Below are 20,029 nucleotides of genomic sequence, written 5' to 3' on the forward strand. Positions count from 1 at the left end.
TTCCATAAACAGGATGCTGTGGGCCTGGGTCTCTTAGTTACAACACGTGCAAGTGTGTAGTGAGATGTTATTGGAGCTTCTGAAGGTGAAGGGATGACGGTGGAGTTAATGCTCTGCTACTGGTCTGATGGCAACGAAATTTCCCCCTTATAAAGGCGTGAGGCCAAAGTTCCCTCGCTAGAGGGCGACCGAGTAAGGCAGCAGGCAGGGCCCTCCAGTGCAGACCGAGCTTACTAGGAGCTGGAATCCAATGCTGTTTTATTGCAGCTGGAAGTGTCTGATGACTGAGTTCCTTTTAGCTTAGCTCTGGCAGTGAGATAGCATTCACCTAAACTGTCCTTTCTAATCAGCTGCAGGGCACTTAAGGATCTCTGTCCTGCTCGTGAAGGCTCTCACAGCAAGAAGTCAGGGGTTTTTGTCCAGCTGAAGTATGCACTTCCATTATTATAAAGCAGGAACAAGTAACGAAATAAGTACAAGTGCTGCGCTGCATCTCATTTCAGGGATCCAAAGACTGCTAGCAGTAGTTTCTGAACTTCCTAGAGCAGTAACCTCTGGCTTCAGCGTAGTGGACACTCATCCTTTGCTTCTGGGGGTCTTATGTGACCCAAGTTGCCCTGTACTGAACTACTGGTAGGAAAATAACACAAGCTGACAAGCTGAGTGTTACTGAAGGGCAAAGCCTGCTGCTCAGTTGAATCAAACTTTATTGCTATGGATTCCTGTAACAACATTATGAAGTTCTCAGCTGAACAACCCATACACATGTGCAGCTTAATTGCAGCTGTAGAAGTTACTGCTTGGTTCAACCCTGAAAGGTAAACTCTGTTCATGTCACCAACTTCCTGCTGTCAGTGGTTCTGAAACTCCTGCTTCTCTTGAAGCTTTTTTTTTTTATTATTAGTAATTAGATATTGCAACTGAGCTTTATACAATGAAAGCAAAGACAAATCTAAGACATAGATTTCAGTATTCCCCTGGTATGGATTCTGTTATCTTTGTATGCAGTTGTAATAATAATGACATTTGATATTGTTTCTCTTGGATAAACAACTTCAGAAAGCAGGAAGCTTAAGACTCCTGAAATCCAACCCTTGTACCTGAATTATTCAAGCCTTTGCCACAAGCTCCTTTTTAAAGAACTGACTGTGCAGTGTTACTGCCACAGGTACCAGTGAGTTGAGGTAAAGTTGTGCAATAGACACTACAGCCTCTTCAGCCATGCACTGTTTGTAACTGCTCCTCAGGTGAGAGTGGTTTGTGCTGCTCCTGAAGGCTGAAGAAACAAAAAGGGTCTGTGGACCTGCAGTAACCACCTTCCACCAGAGACTAGTAGCCCCTTCCACTGTACTTGGACTCCATCACAAGAGGCAGTGAGATGTTTTTCTCTGTGTCTACAGCTTTTTCCTCTTTCTGGGGATATGAAACAGGCTGTAGCATGAAACTGCCACTTACTGGCATGTTCTAGGTGCTAATTTCTATGTGATGTGTCAAAGTGCTGCTAGCCAAGAAGGTGGCTGTGTCCAAAGGGTGAGTATGTCACACCATCACATAGGTAACATCTCTCTCAGCACCTCCAGGTTTGATTTGTGAACTGTACTGAGATTTGCTTTGTCTTCATCCAGGCTTGGCAGTAGGCTGCTTTCTTAAAGAGAAGGAAGGAAGCAACTAGAAAAGTAGGTGCTACAATCTCATTTTGGGTAACACTAACTGGCCTTAAGTTGCACATTTAAGCAAATGCCAGGAGAAAGCATATGTGTCCTTCAGTCCTGAGGGTGATGTGAATGGCCCGAGACAAGTGCTTTCCACTTAACTGAAGAGCTGCAGCAAGTGGCACATGTGGCAGGACTCCAGTTGACGTACATTGAAGCCCATGGTATCAGCTGTCTTCAAGAACTTGGCTCCGGCTTTTTCTTCCTCTTCAGCTTCCTCTCCTTCCAGCACAGGCTCATCTACATCAAGGTGACCCAACCCTGAGCTCGCACATTACAACTCCATGCTTTGAACAAGCAGCTGTTTCCAGTAGCCCTCCTATGTTAGTTTAGTTCAGTGACATTTATAATACTTTAGCACTGCCTGCAGCAAACAATTGTCACAAATGCTCCCTTGTCTCCTTACACCCAGAAACTTCATATTTCACCTCAAATGCAACCCTACCTCAGCTCTAGATCATAGGACTGTAAAAGCAGGGGGTGAAAGCTTCTAGCTTCTCTAAGGCCATCAGTGTGTCAGAGTACGAAGTCAGGAACCAGCTGCAACAATCATAGACAGTCATAGGGTGGAAGGGAGCTAGAAAGTGACAGCCGCACTCAGTAAGATTAGACAAGATTGGAATTACTTGGAATCAGATACTGCTAGCAAGAAATGGGAAATGCAGCAGTCACAGCACAGGCTCTAAAGCAATGCTCCTCTTAAATCACAGCCTGTTCTGTCTGTAACATTGAAAACCAATGTGTCTTTTTAGCACCATTACAGGCAGGCATTTATGATGTGCAGCATACCCAGTGCAGAACCTGCAAGATGGAGACAGTCCTGCCAGCTCAATTCAAGAAGCATATACACCTCTCCATAAAAATCATCTGAATTTAAAAGATTACAAATCCTAAACTGGAATTGAGTTCCTAAAATCAAGTCAGTGATCTGGTAATGCTCTCAGATCATGATGAGTCCTTTTTGATTGTTTATTTAAAGGGTTGATCTGTTTCCTAGAAGGCATCAGTAAGAATCTATCTGTTTCATCATAAGTTTCCGACTGTACTCATAGGCAAGGAACAGTGCCCCATTGGCCAGGAATGCACGGATCATAGTTGGCTTTAGTCCAGAATACAAGGCAAGTACACCTGGAAATGAAATTACAGCTGGTTAGCAATTCATTATAATGCCTTTTATCATCAACTCCTATGCTTTCACCTTTCAAGGGCACTTAAGTTACGGTTCTGCACATGTACACACAGCCACACGCAACTGAAGTCCTTGCTGTAGCAGTTAACTAGAGAGCTGCTGGATACTGATACAGGAGCATCTTACAGTACTAACAGGAGCTTAGCTTTTTAACTTTTCTTGCTTACATGAGACACATCTCAGGCATGATGGAGTCTTCAGAAGGCTACCTTTGTCACTAGAGGATGCAGGCTACCCCTGAGCCACAAAATACCCCTGCTCTGCTGACTATCTTCCTCAGTATCAGGGTCAGGAATCGCATCTACTGCCATTTATGTTCTTACACCACTTCTGGAGTGCCTGCTCCAGGCTTTTTCCACAGAGGACATGCTTAGGTAGAAGCTCCAAGTTGCCAGTCCAGATCAGACCAATTTATCAAACAGCCTGCAGTCAGTCATAAATCAACTTCTAGAGGTAACTTCAGCACACTTCTTTAACTGCTTCCTTCAGGTTTTATGCATAAGTAATGAAATTTACTTGTCTGATTTTAATGCTTAATCAGCTTTTGTTAGCTTTAAGGGAATTGCTTCCTGACTCAACAAGCAGAGCAGAATGAAGTAGGTCTCAACTTCTAGAATCCAAGATTCTCAAACTAGGAGAAGCAACAATAGTTCTGCTAGAAACTGTTAATGAAAGTCTCTAACACATTATCAATGGACAAGGTTTATTAAGCTGCTTTTGGTGCTGAATAGGTTTGAAAACGTAGCCCTAGATCTTCTCTCCATCTCCTGCACGCTTACCTTCAGTTCTCACAACAGTTACAAATGTTCCCATGAAGCCCGCTTGCTTTCCAGTCATTGACAGAACCTGAATTCTAGATTTGACACAGTCCACAGGATACACAGCAATCCACAGACAGCTGCCTCCAAAACCTCCGCTGAGCAGCAAAGGAATGGGACCTAGGGTTAAGAAGCGAGCTTTTAGGCATACCACAAAACATTTGCAACATACACATTGCATTATTTCAACTACAGAAGTCAAAGAGAACACAGGATCTCACAAAAGAAGAGCAGTTCGTGCTTCCTCAGAAAGCTCTAAGTTAATTTTAAGCCACTGCTATATTGCAGGTCTAGCCAGAAGATCAAAGGTTACAAAGGAACGCTTTATAGTTCATTGGCCATGCTAAGAAAGCACAGCTCAGAGCTCTATTTTGACTATTAACCAAATTAACTCCACTCCCTTCACACCTTTAATCACTTTCTAGTGTTAATTATGAAACAGTTAAGAGAAACACCACATAGTGACACTGATCACCTTACAGAGTTTTACTTGGCACAGTGAAATTATTATGTGATCAATCATTGTTCATGATGCAAAGTCACTTTGTGTTTCAGATCACATTTTAATGAATATTTTACAACAACAGGGTTTAGAATACACACAGCTGAAGTAGAGCCTCCCAGCAAGACAAAGTATTATTGTTCGGTCTTTGAGAAGGAGACAAACAATGTCTATTCTCTGTTGGCATCTCATTTCTTAATGTCTGATTTTTAATATGTTCTCTTACTGTCACTTTAATGACCTCTACGGGTCAGCATACATTTATTTGTACAATGCAGTGCTGCAGAAGACTTCAAATCTCATTCCAAACAGCCGCTGAGAAGAAACAGTTCAGAGATGTTACACAGTGGTGTAAATATTACTGTTACATTACTGCATATGTTTTCCATTTACAGTGCATCCTGCATCATTAGAAGAGGATGATTTCAGTAATTGATTACTGTTTATGCACAAAGTGCAGATCTCTGTATTCCGTATATCTGGTTCCCTTTGTTTTATATCTGCTGTGCATCATCCCTCGCAGATTCACCCTCTCCCTTACGAACCCCATGACAGCATGCTGGAATCCACCTGGAAAAGGGCACCATACCCAATTCATCTTTCGATCTCCCAGAGGCAAAGAACGTCCGGCTCAGTTCATACCCCCCAAAGAAGAAGAAATAGCCGGGGACTTCCCGCAGCAAGGTGCTCGACAGGCCGCGGTAGAACCCGAGGGGGCCATCCCTTTGGATAACGCTCTTCACTACTGCCCAAACTGTACTGAGGGAGAGATTGATCCAGTTAGTGATGCTCAGTGACTCAATAACAAGATTACGGACAAGAAACCATTAAGTGTTAGACGAGTGTGCAGAGAACAGGGCCCACATAGAACTCAGAACTGGGTTCTGCCTACAGTCTGTCCTTGGCACCATCTTTACCAGTGCCTGTGGGGTCTCCAAGCATGGGCCATGACCTTCCCATCACAGCTCTTCTCTGGCTAACAGCGTGTTACCAGTGTGGCACTGCCGAGACGGCAATTAAAAACAATAAACACACACACAGAGGACTCAGAGGCACTGAACGTGAGCAACACTTACTTCTGCCCCTGCGTTATCTTCCCCGACAACTGCATTTCGTGCATGGCCTGCAGCCGGCACTTCACCAGCTCTGTGGGGCACAGGGCAAGTGCGGCAAAGGCAGAGGCGAAGGAGCCCGCGGCAGCGTTCTGTAGGTCACTGCAAGAGAGGAAGGCACAAAGCTCTGAGTGCACAGCCGTTACTGACAGGCAGCATCCAAACGTGCATCCTAAATGTTACCGACAGACTGAAGGACAGCCCTGGGGAAGGAGCCCCAATAGAGGAGAATGGCAGTGTGAAATATGGAGATAGATAACAAAACTCATCCCATTTTCATATCCACCTTGAATACAACCTTTTGACACCTGAAAAGACATAGTGCAACCTTTACCCTTTTTTGATGTAGCAACAGCAGAGGAATTAACACAACCAAACCTTCCCCTTGACTTTTACAAGAATTCCTATGAGCTGCGTAGATCTGGGGACTTCTTACTGCTGCAAAGAGTATGAGCAATAACTGCCTTAGGTAGGTATCCCTGTGTCATGGTTCTATGTTTTTTGTTTTGGGGTTTCAGTATTCCACATCAAAACATCATGTATTGTATGGGGCATTAAAGTGTCACTGCCCCAATCCCAGGTACCTATCCCTGTACATTACAGCAGTCACGGGATCTGGCCCTTCCAGGTGGGGGGGCGCTCTCTTGCTGCCTTGCAGTGGGTGCTGGAGGTGCTTTCCTAGCCGTTCCAAGCTTTTCAGGTTTGACTCGGTCCCGGGAACTCTCTCTCTCATCTTGTCTGATTTATTAGTCTCAATTTCAATTAAATTGTATTATATTGTGTTATCTTGTATTCCGATATCATAGTAAAATAAGTTTTCCTCCTTAGATTGCTGCCGCTGCTCTTTTCCTCCCTTCTTTCCTTCCCATTTTGTGGGACTGGGGTGGGGGGGAAAGGCAGAGGCCTGTTGCCCCTGTCATGGACATAGATTGATCTAGTAAACTCCATGACACCTTGAAAGACTAGGCATACTGCCAGTGTTCTGGGATATTTGTAATCTTTGAGCACTGCTTAGTCTGGGTAGTGCCGTGCCCTTCCCTTCCCTTCCCTTCCCTTCCCTTCCCTTCCCTTCCCTTCCCTTCCCTTGCTTCAATTCATTAACCCCTTTTTAGCAGGCACCAGCGATGAACCCATTCTTTATCATGGGGGCGCTGTGTAAAGGATTAAAAGCAATGGTGTTACTCACAACCTACTGGCCAATAATCAATCACATTGATTATCCACTTGTGGAATTGTGTTCGTATATAACTGCCTAAGGGCACTGATGGAGACACCTGTATTATACCTACATGCAATGTGCTATGATTTGTAATTTGATATTTACATCACAGACAGAATGGCTAATTTTACAAACAACTACGTCCCAAATGGAATAGCTGATCTTACAAACAACACAATGTTCAGACCAGTCTCCAGGCTTTCTTCTCAGTTTGTCACACGTTTTTTGAATCTTGAATTAATAGTCATGTTGGTGTGCATGTTATTAATTTCCCTGATTATATTCCAACACACTCATAATAAGGGGAAGGAGTCTCCTCCAAACCCAGAGAATGATGACTGGCAGGGAATATGGAGAGGTTTAGGAAAGGTCTTAGAAGCATGGGGACCCGCAGTGTCATGGGATTTTACTCTTGAACATCTGTGGGATCCTGAGAAACTAAGCCAGTATTTGAGTCAGGGACGATGCAGCTTACATAAATCTAAGGAGGTACAACTTATTTGGGGTTTGGCTTGTGCTTACCATGCCCTATATAATACCATTCTGGAGAGAGAGAGTTTCCAAGCTGAGGTTCAAGCCAAAAGGGAAAATCCCCAAGTCAAATCTAATCAATCACAGGAGACACCAGTAACAATACCAGTTGCTCCTGTGGAGGGCAAGAAATGGAAACGAGTGTCTTCACGTCTTGAATGAAAAAGAGAAGAAGAGGAGGAGGAGGAGGAAGATCCAGGCGAGGGGCCCTCCTCAGAACCACCACCATCGCGAAAGGCAAAAGGAAAAACATAAAACCATGACACAAGGTCAGGTTTTCCAGCATGGAAACCTGAAGTACTGATAATGCTCCTTAACGAAGCTCTCTAAGAGCAGAGAGAGAGAGATTCGTACTAAAAGCTAAAAAGCAGCTGTGCCTGCATTCTCCACCAAAATCTGTCACAGAGTTGACTAGATCAATCTATGCCTGTGACAGGGGGGCAGTAGGCCTCTGCCCTTCCCCCCCATCCCAGTCCCACAAAATTGGAAGGAAGGAAGGGAGGAAAAAAACAGCAGCAACAATCTATGGAGGAAAACTTACTTTACTACGATACCGGAATACAAGATAACACAATATAATACAATTTAATTGAAATTGAGACTAATAAATCAGACAAGATGAGAGAGAGAGAGTTCCTGGGACCGAGTCAAACCTGAAAAGCTTGGAACGGCTAGGAAAGCACCTCCAGCATCCACTGCAATGCAGCAAGAGAGCGTCCCCCCCACCTGGAAGGGCCAGATCCTGTGACTGCTGTAATGTACAGGGATAGGTACCTGGGATTGGGGCAGTGACACTTTAATGCCCCATACAATACATGATGTTTTGATGTGGAATACTGAAACCCAAAAAAAACGAAAAACAGAGAACCATGACACCCTGTTCTCAAATTCACCTTGGCAGTAACAATAAAGGATTTTGGTGGGAGATGCTACAAGTCCGAAACTAAGGCAGAGTGGACCACAATAGACGTGCTGCCACAAATGCAACCACGTGAACTGGACACAGTGCAGACAAACATAAACCATGCTGTTGAATAAGACAGCACTGCAAACTGTGAACTCACAGCATTACACATTTGGGACTTGGTGATTTTAACCATACTGCAAAGAACACTGGTGAGCTGCCAGGAATCAGAGGCTGGCACTTCAGGATTGCACTGCTTTACAATACATCTGAACAGGCTCCTGCAAAGGTATGCTAGACAGAACCAGAGAATCCTTAGAGTTAAAAGGGATCTTTAAAGGTCACCTAGTCCAACTCCCCTGCAGGGAACAGGGATACCACAGCTCCATCAGGTTGATCCAGCCTACACCTGAAAGTCTCCAGGGACGAGGCAGCCACCACATCTCTGGGTAATCTGTTCACCACCCTCACTGTAAAAGACTTTTTCCTTATATCCAACCTATATCTACCTTCTCTGAGCTTGAAGCCCTTGTTCTGTCACCACAGATCCTGATAAAGAGTCTGTTCCCTTCTTTTCCGTAGCTCCCCTTTAGTGACCAAAAGGCTGCTCTCAGGTCTCCCCAGAGCCTTCTCTTCTCCAGTCTGAACAGCCCCAGCTCCCTCAGCCTGCCCTTGTAGGAGAGGTGTTCCATCTCTTGGATAATTTTTTGGCCCTCCCCAGGACACACTCTAACAGGTTCATGTCTCTGCTGCACTGAGGACTCCACATCTGGATGCAGTACTCCAGCTGAGGTCTCACAGAGCAGAGCAGAAGGGTAGGACTGCTCCCTCATCCTGCTGGCCACACTGCTTTTGATGCAGCTCAGGATACAGTTGGCTTTCTGGGCTGTGAGGGCACACTGCTGGCTCATGTCCTGCTTCCCATCCACCAGTACCCTCAGGTCCTTTTCAGCAGGGCTGTGCTCAATCCTCTCATCCCCAAGCTTGTACTGTTAACGGATGTTGCCTTGACCCAGGTGCAAGATCCTGCACTTGAATTCATTGAACCTCATGAGGTTGTTCTCCTGGGCCCACTGTTGGAGCCTGCCTAGGTCCCTCTGGATGGCATCTTGTCTCTCTGCTGCTGTCTACCACACCCCACAGCTTGGTGCCATCCCCAGACTTGCAGAGGGTGCACTCAACCCCTCTGTCAATACCACTGACAAGGAGATTAAAGAATTTTTTGGACGACAGTGCAGAAAAAACAAGCAGGGCTTCTCCCTTCTTTCAGAACCTGGGGAGCAGTACAGCAGGGACTGGCATTACTGCTGCACAGAACCTCTTCCCATGCAAAGGAGACATCTGCCCTGTGCGTGGTTTTAAACACCCACAGTATCAGAGATTACAGCTGCAACTTCTCAGCCCACAGAAGCATTGTGAAACCTAAATCACAACATAAGATAAAGCTTCTGACGTATTCAGATATGGCAGTGACAAGAACAATCAGACTGGAAGAAGTCAATTTTGCAGAGCAGCAATTAAGTAATATGCAGTAAATACAGAATGACAACTCTGGTCACATAATCCTCCTGCAGCACACACAGTTTGATATAACAGGGACCTGAGAAGAAATCCACTACAGGAAAAGACAGAGCAAGGCAGAGTGAAAACAAACTGTGGCTGAGCCCTGTATTCATTGAGGAGCTAAAACAAGGCAATAGAGTTATACAATAAAGAATCAGGATATGGAAACATGGAAGAGGTGCCTCCTAACTGCATGCTAAAGTAGTTTCCCCTCTTTCAAGGGGAAAAAAACCCTAGACATTGTCAGACTTAAAGAGAGATCTGATATATGTGAAGAGCTAGAACAAGACTTCACCATAACTCAGATCTCTTCCACTTCTACCTATCCTGACATTTAATTCTACATACAACAGGTCAGTGAGGCCTGCTGTCTAGGCTTTGGTCTTGAACGTAGAGAGTCTCAAGGCACAAGTGGTAAGACTTCAATCCTGTTCAAGTTCACTCTCAACTCGAGTAATTATTTTTTCTGGAAAGTTTTGAATACACAGCATGGGAACAAGAATTGTCCACTCTTTAACACTGCTGCTTCTTCTACTAATGGTTTTTTTCCTTGTTTCGCAAAGAAAGCAATCTACTTAAGATGACTTGTCACGTACTGAGAAAGTCAAACTGAGGTGAACAAGAATAATAGGTGCCTCAGTTTAGACTTTAGCATGGGATGAGATCAGTTTGGTTGGACTTAATGGATACCAAAAGAGAACTGGAATTCAGCATTTTATTTGTTTTCTTTTTGACTTGTGCATCAGTGGCATGTATTTCTTCAACTGGAGAAAGTGTCATTTTGCAACTGTCCTTGAGAGTGTTTTGACCAGGGTATTCCTGAACAGAGGGAGGAAAGCTTACTTCCAAGCCATTTGGACATACTACCAAAAATCTAAACAAAAACAAAACCAAACTAAGGTAGCAACTGCTTTGGTAACTGTAAGGTCAGGTTCACCTCAGTTTGTGCCTTTATAAGTTTTCTGTTTCAAGGTAAGACAGCACAACATTTTCTAAACAGCAAAGGCAATGGAGGAGTTGTTGTTGTCTCATTTGAAAGACATCCACCTCAGCTTCTACCCCCCCATCCCCATCCCAATGGCATACTACAAATTCTTCTTGGCTCTTCCAAAGTGAGGATTGGTGGCAACACATTAGATATGTTTCAGCATCTCATATTTGCTCCTATCAGGCCTCAGTATTAAGATATAGAATCATAGAATCACCAAGGTTGGAAAAGACCTAAGAGATCATCCAGTCCAACCGTTCACCTATTCCCAATAGCTCCCACTAAACCATGTCCATATAGCACAACTTAACACGGGCAGCAGGGAACACCAGATGTAACACCACTTTTAGACAGCTGGGGGAGGCTTCACTCAGGTAGCTGTCCATGTCATGTCAGATCTGAAACAAAATCATGACCTCCCCCAGCTACTTCTGGAGATGCCAATTGACACGAGTCAGAATAAAGCTACTAAAAAAAGCTGAATGAGGCTCAGCCTTGCATCTTGGAATAAACTGAGCTAGGAAAACTGTAAGTAGTCTCTTATACACAGTGGGGCAGCACACAGATGGAGAAGGTGCACTTATTCTCACTGCTGAACTGAAAACATAGCTTGAGGGATGCTTAAGAGTGAGGCACACAGACTGCTGGAATTGAGACAACTGGAGAAAAGCCATCCAAGCTAGAAGGAGATTATCATCATTAGGCCAGTGCATAAATCCACAGCTTGTCCACACTGTGAATTTTCTGCACAGCTCTGGTCTCACGAGCTTAAAACCCAGATGCTTTGGCACTACAGTAGTTTCAGAGAAAGGCAGCTAGGACAGCTAAAGGAACAGCTTTGATTGTTCACTCACCAGGAAGGCTTCTACCTACAAAGAGACTTGGGTGAGAGGAGAGGCACAGAGAAATAGAAATCTGGAAAATGCAGACAGGTATCTATGAGATCCAAATGATCCGGAGAAGGTGGCGGAACACCAGCTGCTCCCCATCTCTTCCAGTTACAGAATTAATAATTACCACCTGGGGCAGGACCTTCTAAGAACTCAAGGGGAGACTGAACAAGTGCTTTGAAAGAGATCCAAAGTCACTGATTAAAAATCACATTGGGATCAAGAAATCTTCTGAACTAAGAACACAAACTGACAGGACTCAGAGGAAGCATTAAATATTTTCTCTCTTCTTTCTCATCCATTAGGCAACCACTTATTGCCAGTACTGTAGACAACACATTGTGCTTAAAGGATCCTCTGGTCTAATCAATATTACGTTGAAGTAATTCAAGTACCTTTGAAACTTGAGAAAAAAAATAACATTCAATAAAACCATTCAATAACAGAGCATTCTTTCCCCTCAGTATGTTTCCCTGTAAGAGGAACCATTATCTGGGGGTTGGACACAATGATCTCTGGAGGTCTCTTCCAACCCCTACAATTCTGTGATTCTGTGATCTCCCCTGTACAATCAGAACAGCTTGGGAATTGTAAGTTGCAATGCTCAGTTCTTTGGTAAAGCGTTCCAGATCTTGAGCATTTCAGCTGAGTTGTGAACATCTAAACCAGTCAGCTTCAGCCATGAGATGGCTCTGACATAGTAAGACACCATATCCTAGCATGAAGACCTACATTTCAAAACACACTATGCTGCATTATTGGCAGAAAGATACCTGGGATACCAGTTGCGCCTAGAAAATGTCTGCAAGTAGCAGTTCTGTAATTTTTCCCCACCCAAGTTCATTTTAAATACAAAACAGACTGCTGTTACTAACCTGAGCTTTGTTTTCCTGTCTACTCCAACAATTTTCCGCACAATTTGTTGGCAGAACCCATAGCACATGAAAAGAACAGAGTTCTCTGCAACGTTGGCTACCAGAGCAGGTGTGGTCCCCTTGTAGAAGCCTCGAAATCCCACTTGTTTGTAGGTTTTCACAAAACAGTCAACAATTCCTTTGTACATGTCAGGGAACGTCTGCATCTTCACCTTTGCTGTGTCGAAGGGCTGGCCAGTCACCACGCAGGCTGTCCCACCTAAGCAAGCAGTGGAAGTTAAGAGGGTGACTGAAGGGTCTGCACACAAACATTGCTAGAAAAGTCATGCAGAAAGCAAAGACGAATCAGTTCTCTGCAGGAAAAGACAACTGCACTAAATTTAGCACAATAGCATCTATTGTCAGTGGTGAACTTAGTCACCTGAGGACAAAAAATCATGCATAAAGAGACTAATAGCTTGATTTTCAGTAAGAATGTCTCTACTGTAATAAAAGCAAGCATCTACATTGATCAGTTCTATAAAGGAGTACTGAATTAGAGCTATTCTTTGGCAATCAAGGCATTTGTGATAAGTTAAAAAGCAATGTTTTCACTTATTAATGTGGTGGATCAGAAGCTATCTGATACTGTGTTCCAGCAATAACAAAACTGAATGATTTGTAATCAAGAGAGGCAGATTCCTCCAGGACAAGAGGAGCACTACTGAGACTGCTAAAAACTGATGACACATTATAAATTGAGAACCAAAGTTTTAGGTCCTCCCCTTCAAAACTTGAGATGAAGTTTCTTTACTTGTATTCATATATACTGGAACAGTGCATCCAGGAGAAGTTAAAAAGGGCAAGAGGGCAAAGTTTCCTAAGCTGTTATCTTTTCCAAACTGAATTGCAAGGTCAATACCCTTGTACAAACTTGTGAGATACTTCCATCAGTGTTGTCAATAACCACTTCACCCCCACTATAATATTCTTCTGTGAAATTCAACTCAATTCAGTAGTCTACAGAAAAAGTTACACTTAACTTATCAATAAGAATTACAGGAATACATTGGTAGCAACCTGCTGGAAGCTGACAGCTAACAGGAAGCACATGAAAGGTGTCTGTTACTGGGCTTTGCTTTTAAAAAGAAGGGACATCCTACAACAGAACCTGACCTTTCTATATAGTACCATTGACACGAACGTGCCCTAAAGAAGGCAGATGGTGTTTTTTTCTTTATTGCTGAACTGAAATATTTATCTGTAAATCCAGCTCAAGACACTGAAGTAAAAACAAGTCTGTGCATGTAAGCAGTTATTTTTCTTCTGAGAGACAAAGTGTAAGCAAATGGTTGTTTAACCAGGGCTATTTTCAACCCATTTTACTCTTCGTAAACACACTTCTTGCTGTTCCTCTGCAAAAAGGCGTTTTGGGCCTCTAAGAATTCAGGAACCCAGCTCTCACAAAACCTGATTCTCAACCACATGGATCACTGCAAGTTTTAGAGTAAGTTACACAGGGAATTATGAAGAGCTGCCTGCTCTGGGAGGGATAACCAAGTAACAGCCATGTATGCCTCAGATGATGAGAACTCTGGAAAGGCTCAGCAAATGCCACTTGCAGGAAAGCCAAGAAAGGTATCTCCAGGACAAGTGTTAGGTTCCTGTGTAAGGGTAGACCTAAAATATACAGGTCATAAAATAATGGCTGTTGGAAGAAGACCAAGATAATCAGCAATGGCTTTGAGAATCCAAAGCTGGAAAATTGGGAGCTGACTGAATGGTTGTTCTAAAAAGAGAAAGTGCTCTTCTTACAGCATCTTCGGAAAAGGCATGAGAAGCCCAATCAAGTACAGCAATGAACTTTGGAACCTCAAGGCAAAAAGTCCTGGTTAATATCTCAAATATTAAGGAAAAAAAATTCTTCCAGTCAGCAGCAGAATGTCTGTAAAAACAAACTTGCAAATATCCTGCTTGAAAGCTTAGGCAAGTGTGGTCCTAAGAGTAACAGCAGCGTGGTGAGAAGAGTCCTGCTTTAAAGAAGTGATTAGAGGCAGCTCAGATCCTAGCCAAAGGACTATGACTCACAGGCACATAAATGACTGATTTATTACTGCTCACAATTTACTTGCCTCAGAACAGCCCTACTTATCAGCTAGTTAAAATTATTTGTAGAGGAAGGTAAAATCAGGTAATGCATTTGCTCAGGAACAAGCTGTTTGCCTTGTTAAATACCCTTGCTAAAGGGAGCAAAGACACGTGTAACAGTAACAGGCACAGCCAGTGAACACAGGCAATACTGAGCTAGTATGTGCAAAGAATGTGGCAAATAAACACTCAGGCAGAACCATCTATTACAACAAAAGTAGCAAAGAAAAACAAAGAACAAGAACAATTATTTAAGAACTCTGAAATCATATTGAAAAAAAATCTGAAAGAAGGAGAGCAATACCATAAGACAGAATGACATTGAAAGTTTTAAGACTCTCTTATCTCTGTTGGGGAAAAAAACCCAAAACAAATATATCAAAGCAACAACAACAACAAACAACAAAATGGGCAAACCCCACATGCATGCATTTTGCCTGTATGAGAGCACCACCAGGCAAATAGATTGCTCAGCTAACGCTAGCTTTCAGCTCTTGTAGTAGACAAGAAGAGACAAACAAGGCTTCAACTCAAGAAGTCAGCATTCTCCACTGCCCTGGATGTTAATTAAGAACAGTATTCTCTAGCTGAAGTCCTGGGAAGAAAAGCAATCGCATCACCTGGTTAAGAACCAAGGAACATCAGTAAAACTGTCAAGAACTGCACAGATAACAAGTTGCTACCATGGAAAATAAAGCAGCTGTCAGCTACTCTTTAAAAAGACACCTCCACCCTCATTCCCTACAAAAACAAAAATAAGCAAACCCTGAAACAACAAAAATATAGAACACAGAGTGAATAGATTAAGAGAAATAGATTTTCCTGAGGCAATAAAGGAATAATAGTAAAAACAGTCTTCCCTCACAGTGAAACTGTGTAACAGAGCGTTACTTTGCCTTAGCATTGTGCAAAGACTCACAAAGCACTGGCAAAATGCGTTGGAAGGTCAAATGCTTTATGAAGGTGGTACACTGAACTCTTATTGTAAGTCACTCTTTGCCTTCTCAGTGGACTGAGGTTTACTCCACTCTGGCAGATGACCTCTAACAACTACACTTAACACCATTAACACTGTCATAAAAGGAATGACTGCAACAGATAAAGTATGGCCAAAAAAAGATGAATTTGTTGATACCAGTTATAACAGCACTTTACATAAACTCCTGCAGCCTTTTCCCTATGAACATTATCAAATTAACTATTCTACCCCAATATTTAATCAGCCCTGGGTATCACATAAGCTTCTACGAGAAACTAGTGTCTCTGTAACTTAGCCTGCTCCAAAAACAAAGGCTTTGCTACATAGCTCTTTCCATGTCACCCAGAGATGAAACTTAGAATCTCAAAGACTGCTTTCCCTGGTGATTTAAAAAATGTTCATCCCTCAGCCATGGATGCAGCTGTGGATGTCCCTGTTCACTGCTAGGGATTTGGACAAGATGACCTTTAGAGGCCCCTTCCACCACAAATGAGTCCATGGACATCACCAGCACATAACATCAGAGACACTGCAACTTCTGCCAGCCAAGGTCAGCTGTTTTACTTCCATATTCTAAAATACAGAAGGTGAGTTTTTCCACCCCCCCCCTCACTTCTCTAAGCAGTGGGAAATTGCTTAAGCACTTATCAAAGGTATTAAAACTGTCCCTCAGCATTACCTGCAGCTCCTGCTGTGAGATCAATAGCAGCCTGAAGAGCAGAGTTGATCCTCATGCTTCACACTTGTTTATTGATTACTGCAGAGTGAAAAGTCTCCAGATTCCTGGAAGGCGTCAAGATATTTTCCCCCTGAGGTAAAAGTGAGACGAAGCACACCCAGTTCACAACAATAATTGACAAGCAAGAATATGACATGAATGCTTTCGTTTCCACTCAGCTTGTTTCATGGTAGTTGGGAACAGAGAATGCCCGTCCCCAGAGCTAAACCAAAACGTAGCAAACCTGTATTCTGATTACTTCTGCCATATTAGGCAAACCCTCTGGAGTATTGCCACTCAGCTTCAGCTTATTTCTGCTTTCCAGTTTCTAGAACTCTTGGATCTCTCACATAAAGAGAAAGAGTAGCTCCAGGGAACACTGTTGACTATTACCTTTCTACTGATTACAGAAGCAGCGTCTCCATCAGGTGTCCAATGCCAACCAGCAGGAATAACTACTTGTCTTGGCTCCCTGGCTATAAAGCAAAATAGATTGCAAAACTGTTCCACTCACAGTGAACAGCAGCTCAAGAACTATATGCATGATCACACAGATACACACACATCAAGTATTTCTGTGTGGCTTTCAGAAGGTACAAGTGGAAAACTGAATACGAATATCTAGAATTGCATCCAGCTGGTCCAGCTGACATGTTCCCAGTGCAAGTTCTTACACAACTACATATTATAAAGTAAAATAAGAATTATAGCTCATCTCTCAGGAAGGCAGCTGGAAAGCAGAAATACAAAGGCAACAGTTTCAAAGAAAACATTCAAAAGAACTCAGTTTTCAAGCTTGCAGCAAGGTAATTTCGCTGGGTGAGCTGTTAAGACAAGCCTGCTTATTTGGAGTAATTCGGAGTAAGAACAGTGAGCCAAAGAGCTCCCACTGTTTCCGAATCAGCACACACATGAATCAGTGCCTCATTGACTGGTGAGCTTGTCTTCACACAGAGTAAACAGTATTTTCTATTCTTCTACCCACTGTGGTGCTTCTTTTGAAGCCTGTTGTTACCCAAACCATATTCCTAAGAAATATAAAGTGAAAATACAACTTCCTGTAAGTCACCTTCCAAGACTTAGAAAAGACACTGTACAAAACATCGTTTTTACATCCTCTTTGTTACAAGCATGGGCATTCAAGTACAAACAAGGCTTTAAGAAAATCTGTCTCTGAACGTGTTTGTTATTCATGGAGCTTAAGAAAGAAGTAGGGCAAATACTGTCACTCAGTGAATTCGCATATTTCACCTGTTTAGATGCACTGCGTGAATCCACAAAAAAAGGGTTAAACAACAACAACAACAACCCCTGATTTTGTAATAAATGACACCAATATTTCAGTATTTCTATGGTTACAGATTAGTGCTGACACAGGCTGCCCAGAGAGGTTGTGGATGCCCCGTCCCTGGAAGTGCTCAAGGCCAGGTCGGATGGGGCCCTGGGCAGCCTGGTCTGGTATTAAATGTGCAGGTTGGCGGCCCTGCATTCAGCAGGGGGTTGGAGCTTCGTGATCCTCGAGGTCCCTTCCAACCTGGGCCATTCTGTATGAATTGTTTCACTTCTGATCACACAATAAACTTGATGTTCAGTACAAAGCAGAGGCTCTAGGACCAAGCTGCACTCATTATTCCTCACACCTCATTAGCGTTCATACAGCACTCCACAGCATTGCTTCTCACTTGGAGAAAGTGCAGAAAGGCAGATTAGTGAGGCAGCCTCTGAATGAAGGGAATTACCAAACAGCAACCACCACGTGCCTTCAGCAGAAGGCATCATGCTGAGCGCTATCAGCTTGTGCCACTCACCAGAGCAGCACATGCCACCGAATGCTTGGCAGCAAAAGGAACAAAGAGGGAGGTGAGAGTATGAAAGTTCCACAAGCCCATGATTACTAAGAGCACGCTGCCACTTTCAAAAGACTTAAGAGTAGTCAAAACTGCAGTTATTACACATGCACGTACCTACTCCTGCGTCGTCTTTGTGATTACACGACCCTATTACAAACTGCTCGTGGACATGCCGAATTAACGACCGTTCTGCCACTTCTACAGCAAACCCTGAGCTCGGACCTGCAAACACAGAAGCATCAGCGAGCTCAACAGGTCCGCAGGGCCTTCACCCCAACCCCACACGCGCCACCTCCCCACGCCCGACCCGGAGGAGCTCCGAGGGCAGAAGGTGACATCGGGACGCCGCTGCCAAGGTCAGAGCGGCCCCACGTGCAGCGGGACACGCCGTACTCAGTCCCGGCAGGCTGCGGCGGCTGCTCATCGCCAGCCAACCGGCGTAGAAGGGTGCGCGTGAACGGCCACCTCCGGCGCGCTCGGAACGAGGGGAGGAACCGAAGGAGGAACCGAAGGAGGAACGGAGGAAGCCCGCACCCGCCGCTCCAAGCCGAGCCCCGGGTCCGCCCGGCGCCGCAGGCCGCGGGGAGCCGGCTGCCGCCCAGGACTCGCTCCGCTCCGCGCCTTCGCCTCCCGCCTCAAGCTCTGGGAAGCGGACAAGGCCGGCCCACCCCCCCAGTCGCCGCCACTCACCGCAGCGCCCAACCGCCCCGCCGCCGCCCTTATTTAGGCGACGGGGTAAGGCGGCGCGGCCCCCCCCGCGGCCCCGGGAAGGCACGGGCCGGGCGGGCGGTGGGCGGGACGCGGTGTCCCCGGCGGCCTTCCCCGCGCCCTCTGTCGTGCGGCGGTGGCTGCGTTTGCTCGCGGCTCTGATTCACGCACCGGTGGAGCCTGGGGACGGGGCCTTGTGGTCGCCGGGGAGAGCGCGCACGGCGGGGGGCGCCTCCCACAGGGGAGGTTGCGGGTCCCGGAGCATCGTCCCTCGTGCCGTCTCCCGGTTCCGGGAGCTGCGGGACGCCGCGTGGCTCCACGTGGTGAGGAAGGATGGAGGGAAGCGGCCTTGTGGAGCTGTGCTCCTGGTGTGTGCGCACCGCCACGCAGCATCCTGCAATTTGGGTCACGCGGAGCGTCATCCTCCACTCATCTTCTGTCAGCTTTATTCCATCTGCCTTAAAAAATAAAATAAAATGGCACTGAGGTAGGAATTAATCACCCAGAGATAAGACAGAGTTATTTCCCTGGGAACCACAACAGGCACGTGCTTGAACAGGACGTGTTTACTTTCCTGCTTGATTGCAGTTTTTGGCATGCTTATCATTGAAACAGTACAGGAGAAGGGAAATTATCATGTGGCCATTTGTTTGTATAACAGTTAATGGAAAAAAAAAACCAAAAAAAACGGCTGTTACCTCTGCTAAAATACAAAATTCCCTATACACTTAACATGTGTTAATGCACAAATTATTGTGGAAATACAAGCTGAAAGGTGCTCCTGCTCTGAAGTTTGCTGACAGCTCTGGCTATACTTGCACATGCAAGCCAGTGGCATGTTGAATATGGACAGACATCCATCAGTAGTTTGCTGCAGGTCAAATGACTCCTCCTAAGATGTCCCTTTAATGCTTCTAAATTTTTGGCAATTTGAGGTAGAATATAATGGTTGAAGCAACATGGGGAGGACTAACATCACTTCCTTCTACTGAAACCATGCAAAGCTCCTTTTCCTCCTTTTGGTTGAGAATTAATTGAAATGCCTACAATCAGGCTCTTCCGAAGCTGTGCCAAGCTGAAAACAACAGGACACAGTATAGGCCACGTGTATTTTCATGCCTTGAGACACACAGACCTTCCATCTTAGATACACAACGTTTTCTCCTCGATAAAACTGCTCCCGTTTTGAGAGCTCAAAGCAAAGAAAATGGCTTGGGGCTAATCTTCAAAATGTGGCAATTATTAAAGAAGAGCAGACTTACCAAATTGTGAATTTTTTACTTGAGAGTAGAAATAATAGCTGGGTCTTTGGTAACTAATTAGTGACAGCAGGTTAATTGTGCA

The 20,029-nt window shown here is 44.5% G+C and overlaps 1 protein-coding gene across 2 annotated transcripts; it reads right to left on the bottom strand.

Annotated features, from left to right (window-relative positions):
* Positions 1-670: 670 nt before the first annotated feature.
* SLC25A15 (solute carrier family 25 member 15) lies at positions 671-18,819 on the bottom strand. 2 transcript variants are annotated; one of them, XM_048956478.1, is made up of 8 exons: positions 18,668-18,819; positions 18,092-18,199; positions 16,089-16,218; positions 12,304-12,562; positions 5,298-5,435; positions 4,811-4,980; positions 3,681-3,839; positions 671-2,840 (listed from the first exon to the last, which is right to left on the bottom strand). In XM_048956478.1, exons 3-8 carry the CDS (start codon positions 16,141-16,143, stop codon positions 2,716-2,718), a joined length of 906 nt encoding a protein of 301 aa, XP_048812435.1. In that variant the 5' UTR covers positions 16,144-16,218; positions 18,092-18,199; positions 18,668-18,819; the 3' UTR covers positions 671-2,715. The 2 variants fall into 2 exon arrangements, with proteins under 2 accessions (XP_048812435.1, XP_048812426.1); XM_048956469.1 differs by lacking the exon at positions 18,668-18,819 and adding an exon at positions 18,512-18,661.
* Positions 18,820-20,029: the final 1,210 nt, after the last annotated feature.

Source organism: Lagopus muta, chromosome 1 (genome assembly GCF_023343835.1).
Source record: "Lagopus muta isolate bLagMut1 chromosome 1, bLagMut1 primary, whole genome shotgun sequence".
Taxonomy (NCBI): Eukaryota; Metazoa; Chordata; class Aves; order Galliformes; family Phasianidae; genus Lagopus; species Lagopus muta.

Coding starts and splice junctions, on each gene's coding strand:
- SLC25A15 (XM_048956478.1), bottom strand. CDS start 16,143: ATGAGGATCAACTCTGCTCTTCAGGCTGCTATTGATCTCACAGCAGGA. Junction 5,436..12,303: donor GACAGGAAAACAAAGCTCAG/GTTAGTAACAGC, acceptor CCTCTCTTGCAG/TGACCTACAGAACGCTGCCG. Junction 3,840..4,810: donor GAGATCGAAAGATGAATTGG/GTATGGTGCCCT, acceptor TCTTAACCCTAG/GTCCCATTCCTTTGCTGCTC.